Below are 16,413 nucleotides of genomic sequence, written 5' to 3' on the forward strand. Positions count from 1 at the left end.
AGAGGACAAGTCCCTGCGTATGAATATATATATCTTCTAGCAAGCCTAAGTGAGCTACATTGCGAGCCCGACTAATAATCCTAAACTGGTTGTTAGTGTAATTCTTAGCATTTTCTGTGTAGTGCTCATACTCACGAATGGGCCTAAGGCCGCCCCTATTGGGCTTGAAAAGTGCCCAGTTTACCTCAAATTACTCTGGAAGAGTAAAGTATCTCAAACTTTTGAGCAACAGGTGAAGCTAGCTGTTTCACGTTGCTGCTATGCAATGACAACAAGATTGATGTTTTCCACTACCAGCCAAAAAGACATTCTGCCTATCTCACAAATGAGTAGTGTAGAACATGAATTTCAGTGCTAGTGCAATGCTAGGTACATAGGCTGTACATCCCAATGACTGGTGGATCGTCTCAAACAGCATGTCCCTTTGGTTGTTTGCAAAAGGCAGTGTACTGACCGTTCTCAACCAGCCCATGCTTGCAAAACTCTGAACATAATGTCCAGCTTTAGATGTGATAACTTTAGATGATTTACTGAACAATTGCACACATGCTAAGAATTACTCTAACAAGCAAATTAAGATTATCAGTCGAGCTCACTTACGCTTGCTAGAAGCTACATATATTGATATGCATTGATCTGTCCTCTGTAGGCAAATGGAATGTGACCAGATATTGCACCTTTTTTTGAATAAACAAAAGCATGGAGGGCAATAGCTCCCTGGTGCATTTGCCATAGAAGCATCTCAACCAATCAGAACTGAGTTGCCAACCAATCAGCACCCATTTTCTCATGCAGTATTTCCTTTGAAATTTGGCATTCTTGCATCTGTCCTGATGAGTGTAAGGTGAAAAGCTTCGACAGCATGTGTTTTTTTCAGCAATATTCAAGTCTGTAGCTACACTCATGCAGGCAAGTGGAGATATTCCATCATATACCCTGACCTGTGCTTCAAAGATGGTCAAAGGTGTTTGGGGAGTCAAGAGATGAGTTACTAACCATAGATTTCCCAGCCTGTCACCTACACTTGTAGCGACATTTTAATGTGGCTGGTCCTGTTAAGCTTCTGGTAAATGTGATCCCCAAAATGTTGGTGGTGTGGAAATTGGTGATTCTAATGCCATTGAATATCAAGGGTTACTCTCTTGTTGGAGCTGGTCATTGCCTGGCACCTTTGTGGCATGAATACAATTTGTCACATCAGCCCAAGCCTGAATGCTCCCTGGTCCTGCTGCATGCAGGCACAGATTGCTTCAGTATCTGAGGAGTTGTGAATGGAACTGAACACTGTAATCATCAGTGAACATCCTAACTTATGACCTTATGATGGAGGGAAGGTCAATGATGAAACAGCTGAGGATGGTTGGACCAAGAACATGACCCTAAAAAATTCTTGTAGCAATGTCCTTGGAAGGAGATGATTGACCTCCAGCAATGACAATTGTCTTCATTTGTGCTAGTTATGTAAAACTGTAGCGAATGGAGAGTTTCCCCCTGATTCCAACTGAGTTCAAATTTATTTGGACCTTGATTCCACTTTGGATAAAATGCTGTAATGATGTTAAGGACAGTCACTCTCACCTCATCTCTGAAATTCAACTCTATTGTCCATGTTTGAACCAAGACAGTAAGGTGTTCTGGAGCTGAGTCATCCTGGTAGGATTCATTTGTGAATGTGTGCATCTTGAAGCCATTGTTGACAACTCCTTCCATCACTTTTCTGATGATTGGTAGTAGACTGGTGGGGTGGCAATTGATCAGATTAGATTTGTCCTCATATCTGAGCAATTTTGTACTTTGTTGGGTAGATGTCAGTATTGCAGCTGTACTGGAACAGCTTGGCAGAAGCGTGGGTAGCTCTGGAGCATAAATCTTTAGTACTACAGCCGGGATGTTATTGGAGCCCATAGCCTTTGCTGTATCCTATGCATTTAGCCATTTTTTGATAAATGGAGTGAATTAACTTGACTGAAGACTGGCATCTGTGATGCTGGGGATCTTGGGAGGAGGTGAGATGGATCATCCATATGATACTTCTGGTTAAAGATGGTTGCAAAGGTGTCAGCCTTTTCTTTTGCATGCACACGTACACATGGGCACACACAGGCTGGATTTTGCCACATTGATAATGAGAATGTTTATGGAACCTCCTTCAGCTGTTAATTGTTTAATTGTCAATTGCCATTCATGGCTGGATGTGACAGTGCTAAAGTGTTTTGATCTGACCTGTTGGTTGCAGGGTAGCTTAGCTCTATTTTGCATGCTGCTTCTACTGTTTAGTATGCATGTAGTCCTGTGCTCTAGGTTCATCAGGTTAGTACCTCATGTTTAGGTAAGCCTAGCGCTGCTCCCAGCACACTTTGGTACATCCCCCATTGAACCTGAGTCAATGTCTTGATGGTAATGTTGGAGTGAGGGGTATGTCGGGTCATGAGGTTAAAGATTGTGGCAGAATACAATTCTGCTGTGTATTCTTTCATAAGTTAATAATTTGATGCAGGATGATAAATTTATTCAGAAGCCTTCCAGGAGACGAATTTTTGTTTATGGCAGCACTTGTTGTCAAAGGCTAACTGACATTCGGGTTGTCCATTGATGTATATAAAGCCACTGCATTGAACAAACACATAGATTTGAATTCAAGAAGTATGATACATCAAAAAATCTCTTGTGCATTGTCAAGCAGATTTTAGTTCTGAAAGATATTTTGTGCAGAATAGTAAACAGTAAACTTCTTTGAACTTTTTATTTAAGTAAATAGAGGAAGAAACTTCTCTGGAGCGTAAAATGAGAGAAGCCTCAGATCTATGTCATGCCTCTAGCTGCAACCAAAGGGTTGCATAACCTGACAGACCACTACTTTGGATTACTGAAATTTTCACTTGATTTCAACACCAAGTAGAATAATTTGTCATTCCAGTTGCATCTGGGTTTCCAATGTATGGAATACCTTGTGTTGTTTAAGAGAGAATTGTAGTAGTATAGAAAAAATTCTTTGATATAGTGCCATTCACATTATTAGAACATCCCAATATGCTTGAAGTATAATCACGGTTGTTGTGTAAGCAAATGCGCAGTCAATTTACACGCAACAATGTTTTATAAACAGCACTGAGATAAATGGCCAGTTAATTCAGTGGTGGGCATGCGGCCCGTCAGGGTTCTGAGGTGCAGCCCATGAGACATTTTGTTGACCGTCATCCACGCGCAAGGTTTCCAGATTCTGCTGGTTTCTGTCCACATAGTTTTTTTTCCTACTGGTGTTACTAAAGTGATATGCACACAAAGCAAAGATAGGTGGTGAGGTGTGTGCTGATTGCACACAACATTGACTGAGAGAGCCCTGCGCTTCCTCTGCGTCCAATCAAAGCACTGCAACGGTTCAGTTGGTACGCTCCACAAATTCTAGGTATGCAAGCGCAGTTAGTAAATTACCCTATCCTGGGAGATCATCTTGGTCACAACACCAGTGGATGTGGCAGGTTGCGCTTTATGTTACTTTTGTCAGTAATTTAATTTGCCCCTCATTATAAAATAGATTATTTTGTGTTGAAGTGGTGTGATAAAGAAGGGGAATCAAGTGCAAAATCAAAAAGTACAGAGGAAGAAGTAATAGCCAAAGAGGAAAACCGGTGATGAGGGCAGAATGGTAAAAGAGTTGGGAGCTGGATTATTTTGTTGTTGAACAGAAAGGGAAGCTATTTTGCTTAAATTGCAAAGAAGTGATATTAGTTCCAAAAATATACAACATTAAGAGACATTACGAAACACGCCATTTCTTTCATGTAGCAATATTTCCAGTAGGTTCTGCCCAATATTCTTAACAGCTTCCAAATCTGAAGGATGCCATGGAAACACAGAAGCAGGTACTTAGATGAGCATTAAATGAGCGTTGCAGTGACTTTGGCAAACTTTCGTATTGCTTGGTTACTTGCAAAAAATGGAAAGCCATTCTCAGATAATGTGGAACTTGGCATTATCGAATCTTCAGATGTTTTATTTGATGGGTATAAAAACCAAGAGGAAACTATCAAATGTGTTAAATGTCTGCAATTCAGCAGGCATACTGAGAGTCGCCGAGTGCAAGATATAGCTGTCGACCTGGCAGAGTAGCTTTTCAGAACTGTATGTTCAAGTGAGGTTATCAGTATAGCGCTGAATGAATGCAAAGATGCTAACCACATTGCTCAGCTCTGCATATGGGTTTGTTGTGTTGACAGTGATTTGAACATGACAGAAGAATTTTTAGATCTTTTGGAATACACTAGTGAGCACAGGCTCAGTATTTTTCGAGCCATTTACTGATTGTTTCAAAGAACATGAGTTACCTTTGGAAAAAATTGTATCACTTACAACAGATGGGTGTCCCTCCATGACAGGAACACATCATAGATTTGTAGCTTTTATTGAAGGCTTGTGTACCTGACATATTTGATGTGCATTACATAATACACCAAGTAGTGCTCTGCGCTAAACTTGACAAGGGGGACAGACTGAAAGCTGTATTGGACAAAGTGGTACAGATTGTTAACTTCATATGCACTCACCCCCTGCATCACTGTCAGTTTGTGGGACTTGTGGATCAAATTGTAACAGAATATGGGAGACCTTGTCATGCACACTGAAGTGCGCCGGATAAGCTGTACTGGTAAAGTACTGTATCGCTTCCTGGCACTTATACCAGAAATCAAGCAGTTTCTTGCTCAGAAATCTCAAATATACACTAGTTAGAAGATGAAAACCGGATTTTGGATGTGGCTTTTCTTGCTGACATCACTGCTTACCTCACGTGTTGAACGAGTCGTTGGAGGGGAAAAATCACCTTTTGCCTACAATAGTTGCTAGTGTCAGAAAATTCATGCTACACCTGCAGTTAATATTCAATCAGTTACCTTCATGTAACTACACTCACTTCCCAAATTTGAAAAAAAATGCTGGAAAAACATGCTGATCAGGGAAATTAATAAGATCCATCAGTTCATATACAAGTGCTGTCTATACTGGCAGAGTGTTTTGAGAACCGCTTTTCTTCTCTGAGTAATCTGAAGCCCTTCCTCTTGTTGCTCTCAAATCCATTTGAATTTGATCTGAGCAAAGTGGTATAGTATGTCAAAGGTTTGGGGTAGATAAAAAAGGAAGTTTGTGGAGGAATTAACTCACATTCATGCCCTGGATGAAGAAGAAATTAACCAGCTAAAGAGGAAAGGTGTGTGAGAACTTTTGTTGAGCATCCTTGGTCCAGTGCTTCGGCATTGCATTTTATAGCTGATGTCAAACTTTGGATCAACGTACACATGCGAGCAGACTTTTTCTGCTATGGGACACATCAAATGCAAGAAGTGCAACAGACTAATGGATGGAAACCTCAAAGCTGAATTGCAAAGTGTCTGTACATCCCCGAAAGCTTGTGAAGGGCAGATCCAACCAGAAGTCACACTGAATATGACGTAAGGAAAGCGTAACTATTTATTTTGTTTTTATCATTTGAGGATGATGACAGTTCTATTAGTATATGAATGATTAAGCATTTTCGATAACTCATTTTGAAATATTTGATGTCTATTAAATGTATTTAATCTTATTCATGGGGTCATAGTTAGTGCATATGCCCGATTTCAATCTTACGGCCCCCTGAAATGAAGGAGGGCCACTTGTGGCCCACTCATTAGCCCAGGTTGCCCATCATTGAGTTAATCTGTTCGACAAAATGTGAAAACTGGTCCATCAAGCTTACCTCACACTGTGATGGCTGGGCCATCATGGCTTAATACTCCTTGCTTCTCCCAAGCACCCCACTCAGCTCCCTCACACTACCAACACACCTATGTAATCTCCTGGTAGAGGTTTAAAAATAGTAGAGCCAGTAAGACAAAGGAATATTCTGTAAAATTCCTCTTCAACCCACTCAAGTGATCAAAATATGTCAAGGAGATCACATGGACTAAGTGTTAGTTGTAAAGACATATGCTGCTCTCGTATGCTGCAATCTTTGTCCAAGTCAGCAATTGGTCCAGCTCCCTTTTAGAGGCAAACTGAGAGGCAGCAGCCACCATACCAGTTGGCAATGTGCTCCAGAGGCTCTCAATTATCTGGGAAAAGAAGAACTGTCTAATAGCCAGTCTATTCCTACTCGTACATGGTTTAAACTCATGTCCCTTGATTCTTCCAATCTGTTAAACTAGGATAATCCATTACTCTTTCCAGTTTGTTAATTATTTTCTAGATATTTATCAGGTCACTTGTAAGCCAATAGTACTCCATACTAAATATGCCAAGGTCCTTGAACCTATCAGAATAACTGAAGGTCTTTAAGCTAGGCATCATTCATTTGGCTCTCCTCTGTACCTTTTCCAAGGTAACTATATCATCCATCTGTGGGGAGATTCAAAACTGGAAATTTACCTTTAACAAATCTGTGCTACCTGTCCTCTATTCATCCATTCTTCTCCAGGTGAGAATTAAGTTTGACCTTGGCAATTATCTTGAGTAGTTTTCCAATTACTGACAGACTGGTATCTTGTTACCAGGTTTAGCACACTCGCCTTTTTGAACATTTGGTCATGTAGTGGAACACTTCCCATCTTCCAATCCTCTGGCACCACTCTCATATCCAGTGAAGATTGAAAGGTTGTGGTCAGAACTTTCTCTGCTAAGGGAAGTTTGGGATGCATCCTAGGTTGTCTCCATCCATCTGAACTGGACTTGTTAACTTTGAGTAAGGCCAACCTATTTAACATTCGGATAGGATAAAAATAGAAACTATTTCTCTGTTTTCCCCTTCCTCTACTGTGACATTTTTTCTTTTCAGGTTGTTTTTGTATTCTATAAGTTTAGGATATTGGCTGGAATCAAGTGCAATATGTATTAAAAATCATAATAATATTGTCCTGTCATACTTTAGCTTAGTTGGTAGTACACTTGTCTCATTCGGATGGTTGAAGTTTCATGGCAAGACTAGAGCATATAATTTAAGCTGACAATTCATTCATTGCACACCTGAGGGTGTGTTGCATTATTGTTCTTCAGATGAGCAGTAAATCTGCGACCTTGTCTAACTGCATTGTATTGTGGAGTCATGATTTTGTTGATGTTCAAGATCCCTTCACTTTACATGAATTCTAGCCAATGTTCCTCCAGCAACCAACATCAAAAACAAATTAATAATTTGTCTATAAAAACAAAAAACTGCGGATGCTGGAAATCCAAAACAAAAACAGAATTACCTGGAAAAACTCAGCAGGTCTGGCAGCATCGGCCCCACCCCTATTGGCCCTATCCCCACCCCCTTTCTGTTTCTTCCCCCTTCCTTTTGTTTTTTCCAATAATTTATATAGTTTTTTTTTCTTTCTTTTCCCACCTATTTCCATTATTTTTAAATCTTTTATGGCCTGCTAGCCTTTCCACCCCACCCCCACTAGATAAGTACCTTAAGTGCCCTAGCAGCCATTCTTAATTAGCACGTTCGTTTAGATAATATCACCACCTTCAATGCCTCTGTGTTCTTTTGTCTGTGACATCTTTTGATTATCTGCTCCTATCACTGCTTGCTTGTCCCTACAACCAGCTTATATTTCACCCCTTTCCTAAGATTCACTCAGTTCTGTTGAAGGGTCATGAGGACTCGAAACGTCAAGTCTTTTCTTCTCCGTCGATGCTGCCAGACCTGTTGAGTTTTTCCAGGTAATTGTTTTTGTTTTTAATAATTTGTCTAGTTTATTAGATTTGCTGTGTGCAAAATGACAGCTGTTTTTCCCTGCATTCCCCTGTATTTCAAAATAATTAATTGTAGGGAAATACTTCGAGATGTTAAGATGAGATACAACAAAAGTGGGGTAATTGAGTAATCACAGTCAATCTATATCGATTAGTCTACCACAGACCCAAAAGCGAGGTCAGAAAAAATCCTAGTTGTGAAAAGCTTTGAGAACTGTAGGTCCAATGCCACTTGCTTCTCCCAAGCAGGCTGCATTGACTGTATGCCATGTCTCAAATTACTTAATTAAAAATATTATTTTTGAAAGAAATCTAATTTGGATTTGAAGATATCAACATTTTCTGCTTCCACTCTTTACCCAGGGAGCCTGTTGGATAGACTTACATAGATTACCAACTTTATTGTTTTTACAGATTAGTTTTGAATTCAACGCCGTCAAGTGCGGTCTGTGCTCTTTGGTTCCACTGATCTCGCAGCTTGTTATGAGCTATATTACCCAGTCACCTTAGAATCTTAAAAACAGCACGACGTCATCGCTCAGTCTTCTCTTTTCCAGGGAGAAGGTGCCCAATTTACAAAATTAGTCCATACAATCCAATTTTTCTATCCCCTCAACTATGCTGGCTGCTCTGTTCTGAATCACTTCAATAGTTGCAATATCGTATTTGCACTACTGTGACCAGACTGTTCATAGTACAGCCCCCATTGACTATAACAGGCTTTTGGTGTTGATGTAATTTGCCTGCTAAAAGTAATGGCTAGTGCTGCCTGACAGCCAAGACCCTACCTGCAATGAATAGTAATCCTGTAACCCACTGATATCTTGAAACAGCCAGAATTCACTGGTACTGCATAAGGTCAGGCTCCCCAGGCTTTTTAATAGGCCATATCTGTCTTCCTATCTATTTCTAACTCTGAAATTCTGAGTCAGTCAGCCTGCACTTGGTTCAGGGTAGTTTTGAATTCTGAAGTGTGAGATTGCATGAAGGGCAATGGGCTTGGTGTTTGCTCATTTCTCATCGAGCACATTGCCCTAAACTCAGCTGATTGCCAGCATTTTATACCAACCCCTGCACTTGGCCTCAATAAAAGAGATTTTTCTTAGAATGATAGAAAATGCAGCACAGGAAAAGGCTATTCAGCCCCTGGTGCCTGAGCTGCTAATGATGCTCTTTCCTGTGTCTAGATTAGCAACCCCTGCCCTCAATCCTTTTATATTCATTCTTTTTAAACTTTTATTCCATTCCCTTTTAAACAATGGCCAAGTTTGCCTCAATAGTTAACTTGTCATGAAGAATCCCTTCATCTAACAGTGTTATCTACAAGAATCTTCCTTTGTGCTTCATCCAGTGGGAATCCTTGTTTTCCATCCATATGTACTTAAAAATAAGGCTGCTTTTTTACCGGATGCTCCTCTCACATCTGTACTCCCACTCACCATGTTGCTGGTTGGCTGTACAGAAAATATTGATCCCCATCTGCAACCAACCCTGCAGTCTCCCTCTCTGCCCCTTGGTCAAGTCCCAAGTCCCATATACACCATTCCTGGCCACCTGACCTCCAGTCACCTTGTCTTTCCATCGACTTCTGAAGTTGTCATTTTGCAGTTGTCGTCTTCTTTTATCCACCATTCACTGGTCACTCTCTCTTCCTTGAACCCTCATTTTGCTGTCTCCCTCCTCCCTTTACCCTCCCACCACTTAAATCTTCCAATCCCCAGTGTCCCCTCTGTCCAACTTCCAGAGGTAGCTGCTGCTCTCTGCAGTGTTGAGACTAATGTTATCAGACTAGAAGTGGGAAATATGAGTCGCAAAGATCTCCCTGGCTGCGAGCCGCAACAGCTGGGAGAGCCCTGGCCAATTCTGGAGATCTCCATGTATTTCAGTAGGGTTGACAACTCTATTTGATAATCACCTTCTAACTTCAGGGTATGGCATTACACGCAATAACTAAGATCAGCTTTCTCTTGAAGAAGAAGGTAACTGGCCAGTTTCTATTAATAGTCTGCTCAATTTAATCCAGGCAACTCTCTATAACTCAGGTGACCATAGTCTGTACCACATGACTTCACAGTCCGCTCATGTTCTTGTGTTATGTTTTTTATTTGGGCTGGTTGAAGTTGAGTGGGTGCAACATGACTTTTTTTGCTTTTCCACTGGAAACCGAATAGAGATTGTCTGAATCATGCTGCACAGAAGGAGGCCATTCAGCTCACCATGTCTGTCCTTTGAAAATTATCCACTTCCCTGCTCTTTCTCCACACCCCTGCAAATTTCTCCTTATCTATTATTTATCAAATTCCCTTTGAGCCAGTGTATTGCAGGTCATTATAACTTGCTTAAAAATTCTCATGCCCCCTGGCTTTTTTGTCAAGAACAATCCCAGCTTCTCTCTTTTCTCCATGTAACTGAATATTTGAAATACAAGCAGAGAATGTTGGAAATATCTGACAACATCTTTAAAGAGAAAGATAAGTTAATATTTCTCATGTCTGAACTTCATCGGGTTCTAACCTGTCTTCTCTTACTGATCTACTGTGTTATTTCGAGCATTTTAAGTTATTTTAAATTCTAAATTTTCAACATTTGCAGTTTTTCCTTTTTATGTATTTGTGTATATTTAATTTTGTCTCCTACTAATCCCTTCTGTCTGAAGTGGATTTTCCCTAGATTTAAGTGGTGAAGTGCTAGAGTTGAAACTGGCTGTAGCACCTAGCATCCAGTATGTGGCACTATTCATCTTGTAATGTTCCTCATGTATGTCAACGTATTTATATAAAGAAAATATTGTAACTGATGCCTGAAATTATCTAATTATTTGCAAATAATTACTTGAATTTATGGTACTTAATGCTAAAATCGACAGTAAAGCCCTGATATATGCTGAGTTATCTAATAAATCAAATAAACAAATATCTAGACTTGTATGTGAAGAATGGTTGATCTACTAGAGGTTGCTGAGCACCGGTGGAACCAGCCCCCAGTAGAAACAAACACCTTTAGCAGAGGAGAAAATTGGAGGAGGAAAGTAAATCGAAAGTAAAATCTATCTATTTTGTATTAGACTGGTCCTGTAAATAAAGCTGTTTTCTGTAGATCCCTGGGAGTCACAATGAGATGCACTGTTAAGTGAGTTGAAGGACGCCAACCAGATGTTTCTGCCCTTGATATATATTTTTTTTATTAAACTGGATTGAAATTAGAATTGTTTCCTTTTAAATACTATTCTGTATTTTGTAATGATATGCAGATTCTCATAGAATCATAGAATTGTTACAGCATAGAAGGAGACCATTTAATCCATTAAGTCTGCAGAAGAACTGTTCAGCTAGTCCAATTTCCCGCCCTATTCTTGTATTCCTGCAAATTTTTTACCATCAGTTGCTTATCCAATTTCCTTTTGAAAGGCTTGATTGAATTTGGCTCCACCACACACTCAAGCAGTGCATTTCAGATCTTAACCACTCATCTGTTTGTAATTTTGGCAGCTGCTTTAAGTAAAACTAAAAATAGTAGAATTAAAGACAAGTTCTGGAAACAATATATACTATAGGAATTAAATAAATCATTTAGATCCTATTTCATTTATTATTGGTGGGAAATTCAGTGACAAGCATTGGACTGGCTAATCTGAAAGAGTATCACATGTAATCAGTGTAAGAGCAGTTTGCATCAAAATATAAAGTACAACAAAAAAAAAATCCCCTTGTACGTGGATAATGCTCCCTTTGCACATGGCTGCCAAATCTCTTTCCAGCTTTTAGTGCATGTCTGTAGTTTTCACTCGTGACAAAACATTTGTCAACTCACCAGAGCTGTCTGAATATAATAAAAACAGAAAATGCACAGCAAGTCAGGCAACCTGAAAAATGAAGATCAGTTTGTGTTTCAGAGGAATCTTTCATCAGAATTGATATAGTCCAGCAGAACAAAAAATGGACCATCCAAAAAAAAAGAAAAAAATTGAGGTGGATTTGATTAAAAAAAAGCAAACTACTTTCTTGGAGTCAGTTAATGGGCCCATCTATGAACACATTTACTGCGCATCCAGTTGAATTGGAGATAATAACTACAGGATATTCATCCACAGTGTAATTTTTTTCCACCAATTTTCACTTTCCTGTAGACCATGACAGCATGCTTGGGCACTGGTTACTGCCTAGTAGTTGACCAAGTGGTCGTTCTTAATGTGCGGGGTTAGTTAGTGAATGTTAATATGTTATCTATCCATTACAGGTGTCAAAGGTGAATACCAGCCTATCCAAATACACACACTTCCAAGGTTGAGAACTAGAACAAGAGCTCCAGATGATTTCCTGTCCTCAGCGATGCTGAAGTAAAAAGGATGCTTTTTCTGTCACCTACCTTAATTCAGCTACCATAAATTATGGTGTGTAAATCAACCCAGCATATAAGCCTCAAAAATCATGTTTTTGCATATGCCCAGCATATAAGTTGACCCTCCCCTGCACTTCACAGCCACGTCATGCTGTACTCGTATTGGTAGTCAGCCTTAATTTTTGAACCCACTAATTCATGGATACCTTATAATTGGGCGTAAGGGATCAAGCAGGCGATATGGGCTCTGTTGTGAAGGTGAGTTTAAGACATACCCATTCTTTGCAGCAGAAGCAGATGACATTTCAAACAGTGACCACACACACCCATGCTGGTGTACTCAACGTATAAGTAAATTCCAATTTTTGGATGAAATTTTCAAGGCTTCATAGGTCGGCTTATATACCAACATTTATGGTAATTCAGCATTGACTTTTCCTGGTTTATTTGGCACTTCAGATGTGTATGTTAAATACACTTTGCTGTTTTTATTTGATAGTTTAGATTTCAATAAAAACTTCCTCTTTCCTGTATTATATGTAAGCAATTTTCTCTAAACAAACAGAATTTAATGCCTCCTCCATTGAGGAGTTCCAAGGTGGGGGTGTGGGAAGTGTTTGATTGGGCAGGAGGATGCAGTTAGGGGACCCCACTGCCTTCCCCTGATTAATGCTCGCCAAAGGGCCTCATTCTGCAATTGCAGATATGCAATCAGTGGTGGGTGGGGGAGACCCCATGTGGGGAGATTAAGAAGCAAGAGGCCTTCTAGAGGGGTCCTTCATTCAAAGGCACTGTCTGATTGAGGGACCAGGTCTCAGGCTATCAGGCATGAGGGGTGCGCAGAGAGTCACACCTACTTGCCCTTTCTCTGATGTCCTTCCCCCATTCCATCACTCCTCCCTACCAACCACCCCCTCCTCCCTTGCTGGCAACCTCCATCCCACCCTCAGTTACCTTTGTCCAGGGATCTATTGATGAATCCTGGTGAAGGCCCAAATGTACTAGTGACCACTGCCAGCGGTACTGCCAGTAATGGAGAATTGCTGGCCTCTGATTGCTCAGCAGCTCTTGTGGGTGGGATTTCTGTCCTGCTGTTGAAAGCGCAGCTGTTAAATGGCCGTTGTGGAGTCAGGAGCCCCAGCTGCAGAGTTACCGCTGCCAGTTAGGGACTTAATTCTCTCGGGGCTCCTGGAGATTGGGTTGGCAGGGGGTCTCATCAGTTTTGGCGGTGGACGTCAGGGCTCCCACTGCCCTAATTATATTCCACCTTGTATATCTTGTAGGATGGATTAAGGCAAAAAATACAATTTTGGAGCAGGGGCTGCCAGTTTATGGTGTGGCTTTGGTATCGTCATAATTATAGTTTGAAACATTATATACACTAAATTTTGAGCAATCCATTTCAGGTTATTTCTCAATAAACATCCAGTAATCACTGCAAATATATTTGTCCATAAGAATTATTACACACCTTGGAGGTGGAAATCACCTTCCTTAGGAAACTGAGAGCTGCTGATTTTAAAAAAAAGCAAATAGAATTAATCCACAAGCAAAATTGCAAATAAATGATATCCTATGGATTATTTGGAGAAATTTCATGACTTTATTTTATGTATTTTTTCACATGATGTGGACGTCGCTGGCTAAGTCAGCATTTCTTGCCCATCCGTAATTGCCCTTAAAAGGTGATGGTGAGCTGCTGTCTTGAGCCACTGCAGACCATGTGATGTAGGTGCACCCACATGCTGTTAGGAGGGGAGTTCCAGGATTTTGACCCAGCGCCAGTGAAGGAATGGTGATTATAGTTCCAAGTCAGGATGGTATGTGGTTTGGAGGAGCACTTGCAGGTGGTGGTGTTCCCAGGTATCTGCTGTCCATGCCCTTCTAGGGGGTGGTAGGGGTCACAGGTTTTCAATGTGTTGTCGAAGGTGCCTTGGTAAGTTGCTGCAATGCACCTGGTAGATGGTACGCAATGCTGCTACTGTGCGTCAGTGGTGGAGGGAGTGAATGTTTAAGGTGGTGGATGGTGGGCCAATCAAGTGCACTGCTTTGTCCATGATGTCGAACTTCTTGAAGTGTTGTTGGAGCTGCACTCATCTAGGCAAGTGGAGAGTATTTCATCACACTCCTGACTTGTGCCTTGTAGATGGTGGGCAGGTTTTGAGGAGTCAGGCGGTGAGTTACTTGCCGCAGAATTCTAGCCTCTGACGTGCTCTTGTAGCCACAGTATTTATATAGCTAGTCCAGTTCAGTTTCTGGTCAATGGTAACCCCCATGATGTTGATAGTGATGGATTCAATGATGGTAATGCCATTGAATGTCAACGGGAGAAGGTTAGATTCTCACTTGTTGGAAATGATCATTGCTCAGCACTTGCATGGTACGAATGGTACTTTCCACTAGTCAACCCAAGCATGAATGTTGTCTAGGTTTTGCTGCATATGGACATGGACTTTTCAGTATCTGAAGAGTCATGAATGGTGCTGAGCATGGTGTGATCATCAGCGAACACCCCCACTCCTGACCAAATGATGGAGGGAATGTTGTTGATGGAGCAGCTGGAGATGGTTGGGCCTTTGACACTACCCTGACAAACTTTTGCAGTGATGTCCTTGGACAGAGATGATTAACCTCCAACAACCACAGCCATCTTCCTTTGTGCTAGATATGATTCCAACCATTGGAGAGTTTTCTACCTGATTCCCGTTAACTCCAGTTTTGCTAGGGCTCCACTTGGTCAAATGCTACTTTAATGTTAAGGGCAATGACTCTCACCTCACTGCTTGAGTTCAGCTCTTTTGTCCGTGTTTGGACCAAGGCTGTAATGAGGTCAAGAGCCAAGTGTGCCTGGTGGAACCCAAACTGAGCATCCTTGAGCAGGTTATTACTGAGGGTAGACTGATGAGGCGGCAATTGGCTAGGTTGGATTTGTCCAGCATTTTTGGTAACAGGACATACCTGGGCAATTTTCCACATTGCTGGGTAGATGCCAGTGTTGTAGCTGTATTGGAATAGGTTGACGAGGCCCATGGCTAGCTCTGAAGTGCAAATCTTCAGTATTTTTGCTGGACTGTTCTCAGGCCTTCAGCTGTTTCTTGATTTCAATGGAGTGAATTGAATTGGCTGAAGATTGGCACCTGTGATGCTGGAAATCCCAGGAGGAGGCCGAGATGGATCACCCACTCCGCACTACTGCCTGAAATGGTTGCAAATGCTTCAGCCTTGTCTATTGCACTGATATGGTGGGCTCTCCCACCATTGAACCATTGAGAATGGGGATATTGTGGAGCATCCTTCTTCTCCAGTTATTTGTTTAGTTGTCCACCACCATTCATAACTGAATTTGATAGGACTAAGAGCTTAGCTCTGATCCGTTGGTTGTTGGACCACTTGGCTCTCTGCTGCTTCCACTTTTTGGCGTGCAAGTAGTTCTGTGTTGTAGCTTCACCAGGTTGACACCTCATTTTTAGGTATGCTTGTTGCTGCTCCTGGCATGCACTTCTGCAGTCTTCATCGAACTAGGTTTGATCCCTTAGTTGTAATGGTAGAGTGGGGAATATGCCAGGTCATGAGGTTATAGATTGTGGCTGAATACAATTCTGCTGCTGCTGATCACCTCATTGCCTCTTGGATGCCCAATTTTAAGTTGCTAGACCTGTTCAAAATCTATCCCATTTAGCAAGATGGTAGCGCCACACAACATGATGGAGGGTATCCTCAACGTGAAGACGGGATTTTATCTCCACAAGGACTGTGCAGCAGTTGCTCCTACCAATACTGTCATGCACAGATGCATCTGTGGCAGGCAGATTGGTGAGGACTAGGTCAAGTATGTTTTTCCCTCTTGTTGATTCCTACATCACCTGTTGCAGACAAAGTCTAGCAGCTATGCCCTTTAGGACTTGATCAGCTTGGTCAGTAGTGCTGCTACCAAGCTACTCTTCGTGATGGGCATTGAAGTCCCCCTTGTCACCCTCTTCCAGTTGGTGTTCATCATGAAGGAATCCTAATTTATCAGCTGAGGGGCGGGCGGTAGGTGTAAGTCAGTAGAAGTTTCCCTTGCCCATGTTTGATCTGATGCCACGAGATTTCATGGGGTCTAGAGTCAATATAGAGAACTCCCAGGGCAACTGCCTCCTGACTTTATCCCACTGTGCCGCTGCCACCTGTGTTGGTCCTGTGAGTGGGACAGGGTATACCTAGGGATGGTGATGGCAGTGTCTGGGACTTTGTAAGGCATGATTCCATGAGTATTACTATGTAAGGCTGTTGCTTGATTAGTCTGTGGGACCTCTCTCTCAATTTTACCACAAGTGTAAGGTAGACTTTGCAGGGTCGATAGGGCTGGCTTTGCTGTTGTTGTTT

The 16,413-nt window shown here is 41.4% G+C and overlaps 1 protein-coding gene across 6 annotated transcripts in view; it reads left to right on the top strand.

The window, feature by feature from the left end:
* The window catches only part of cwf19l2 (CWF19 like cell cycle control factor 2), a 266,997-nt gene that overhangs the window by 15,517 nt on the left and 235,067 nt on the right, over window positions 1–16,413 (top strand). Inside the window, exon 1 of one of the 6 annotated variants that reach the window (XM_041198941.1) lies at window positions 12,080–12,100. The exons of the other annotated variants lie outside the window; for them this stretch is intronic. Coding sequence (XP_041054875.1) covers window positions 12,098–12,100 — 3 coding nt within the window. The 5' untranslated portion in view covers window positions 12,080–12,097. Of the gene's footprint in view, window positions 1–12,079; window positions 12,101–16,413 lie in introns of those variants that run through there. 6 annotated transcript variants of the gene reach the window in all.

Source organism: Carcharodon carcharias, chromosome 11 (genome assembly GCF_017639515.1).
Source record: "Carcharodon carcharias isolate sCarCar2 chromosome 11, sCarCar2.pri, whole genome shotgun sequence".
Taxonomy (NCBI): domain Eukaryota; kingdom Metazoa; phylum Chordata; class Chondrichthyes; order Lamniformes; family Lamnidae; genus Carcharodon; species Carcharodon carcharias.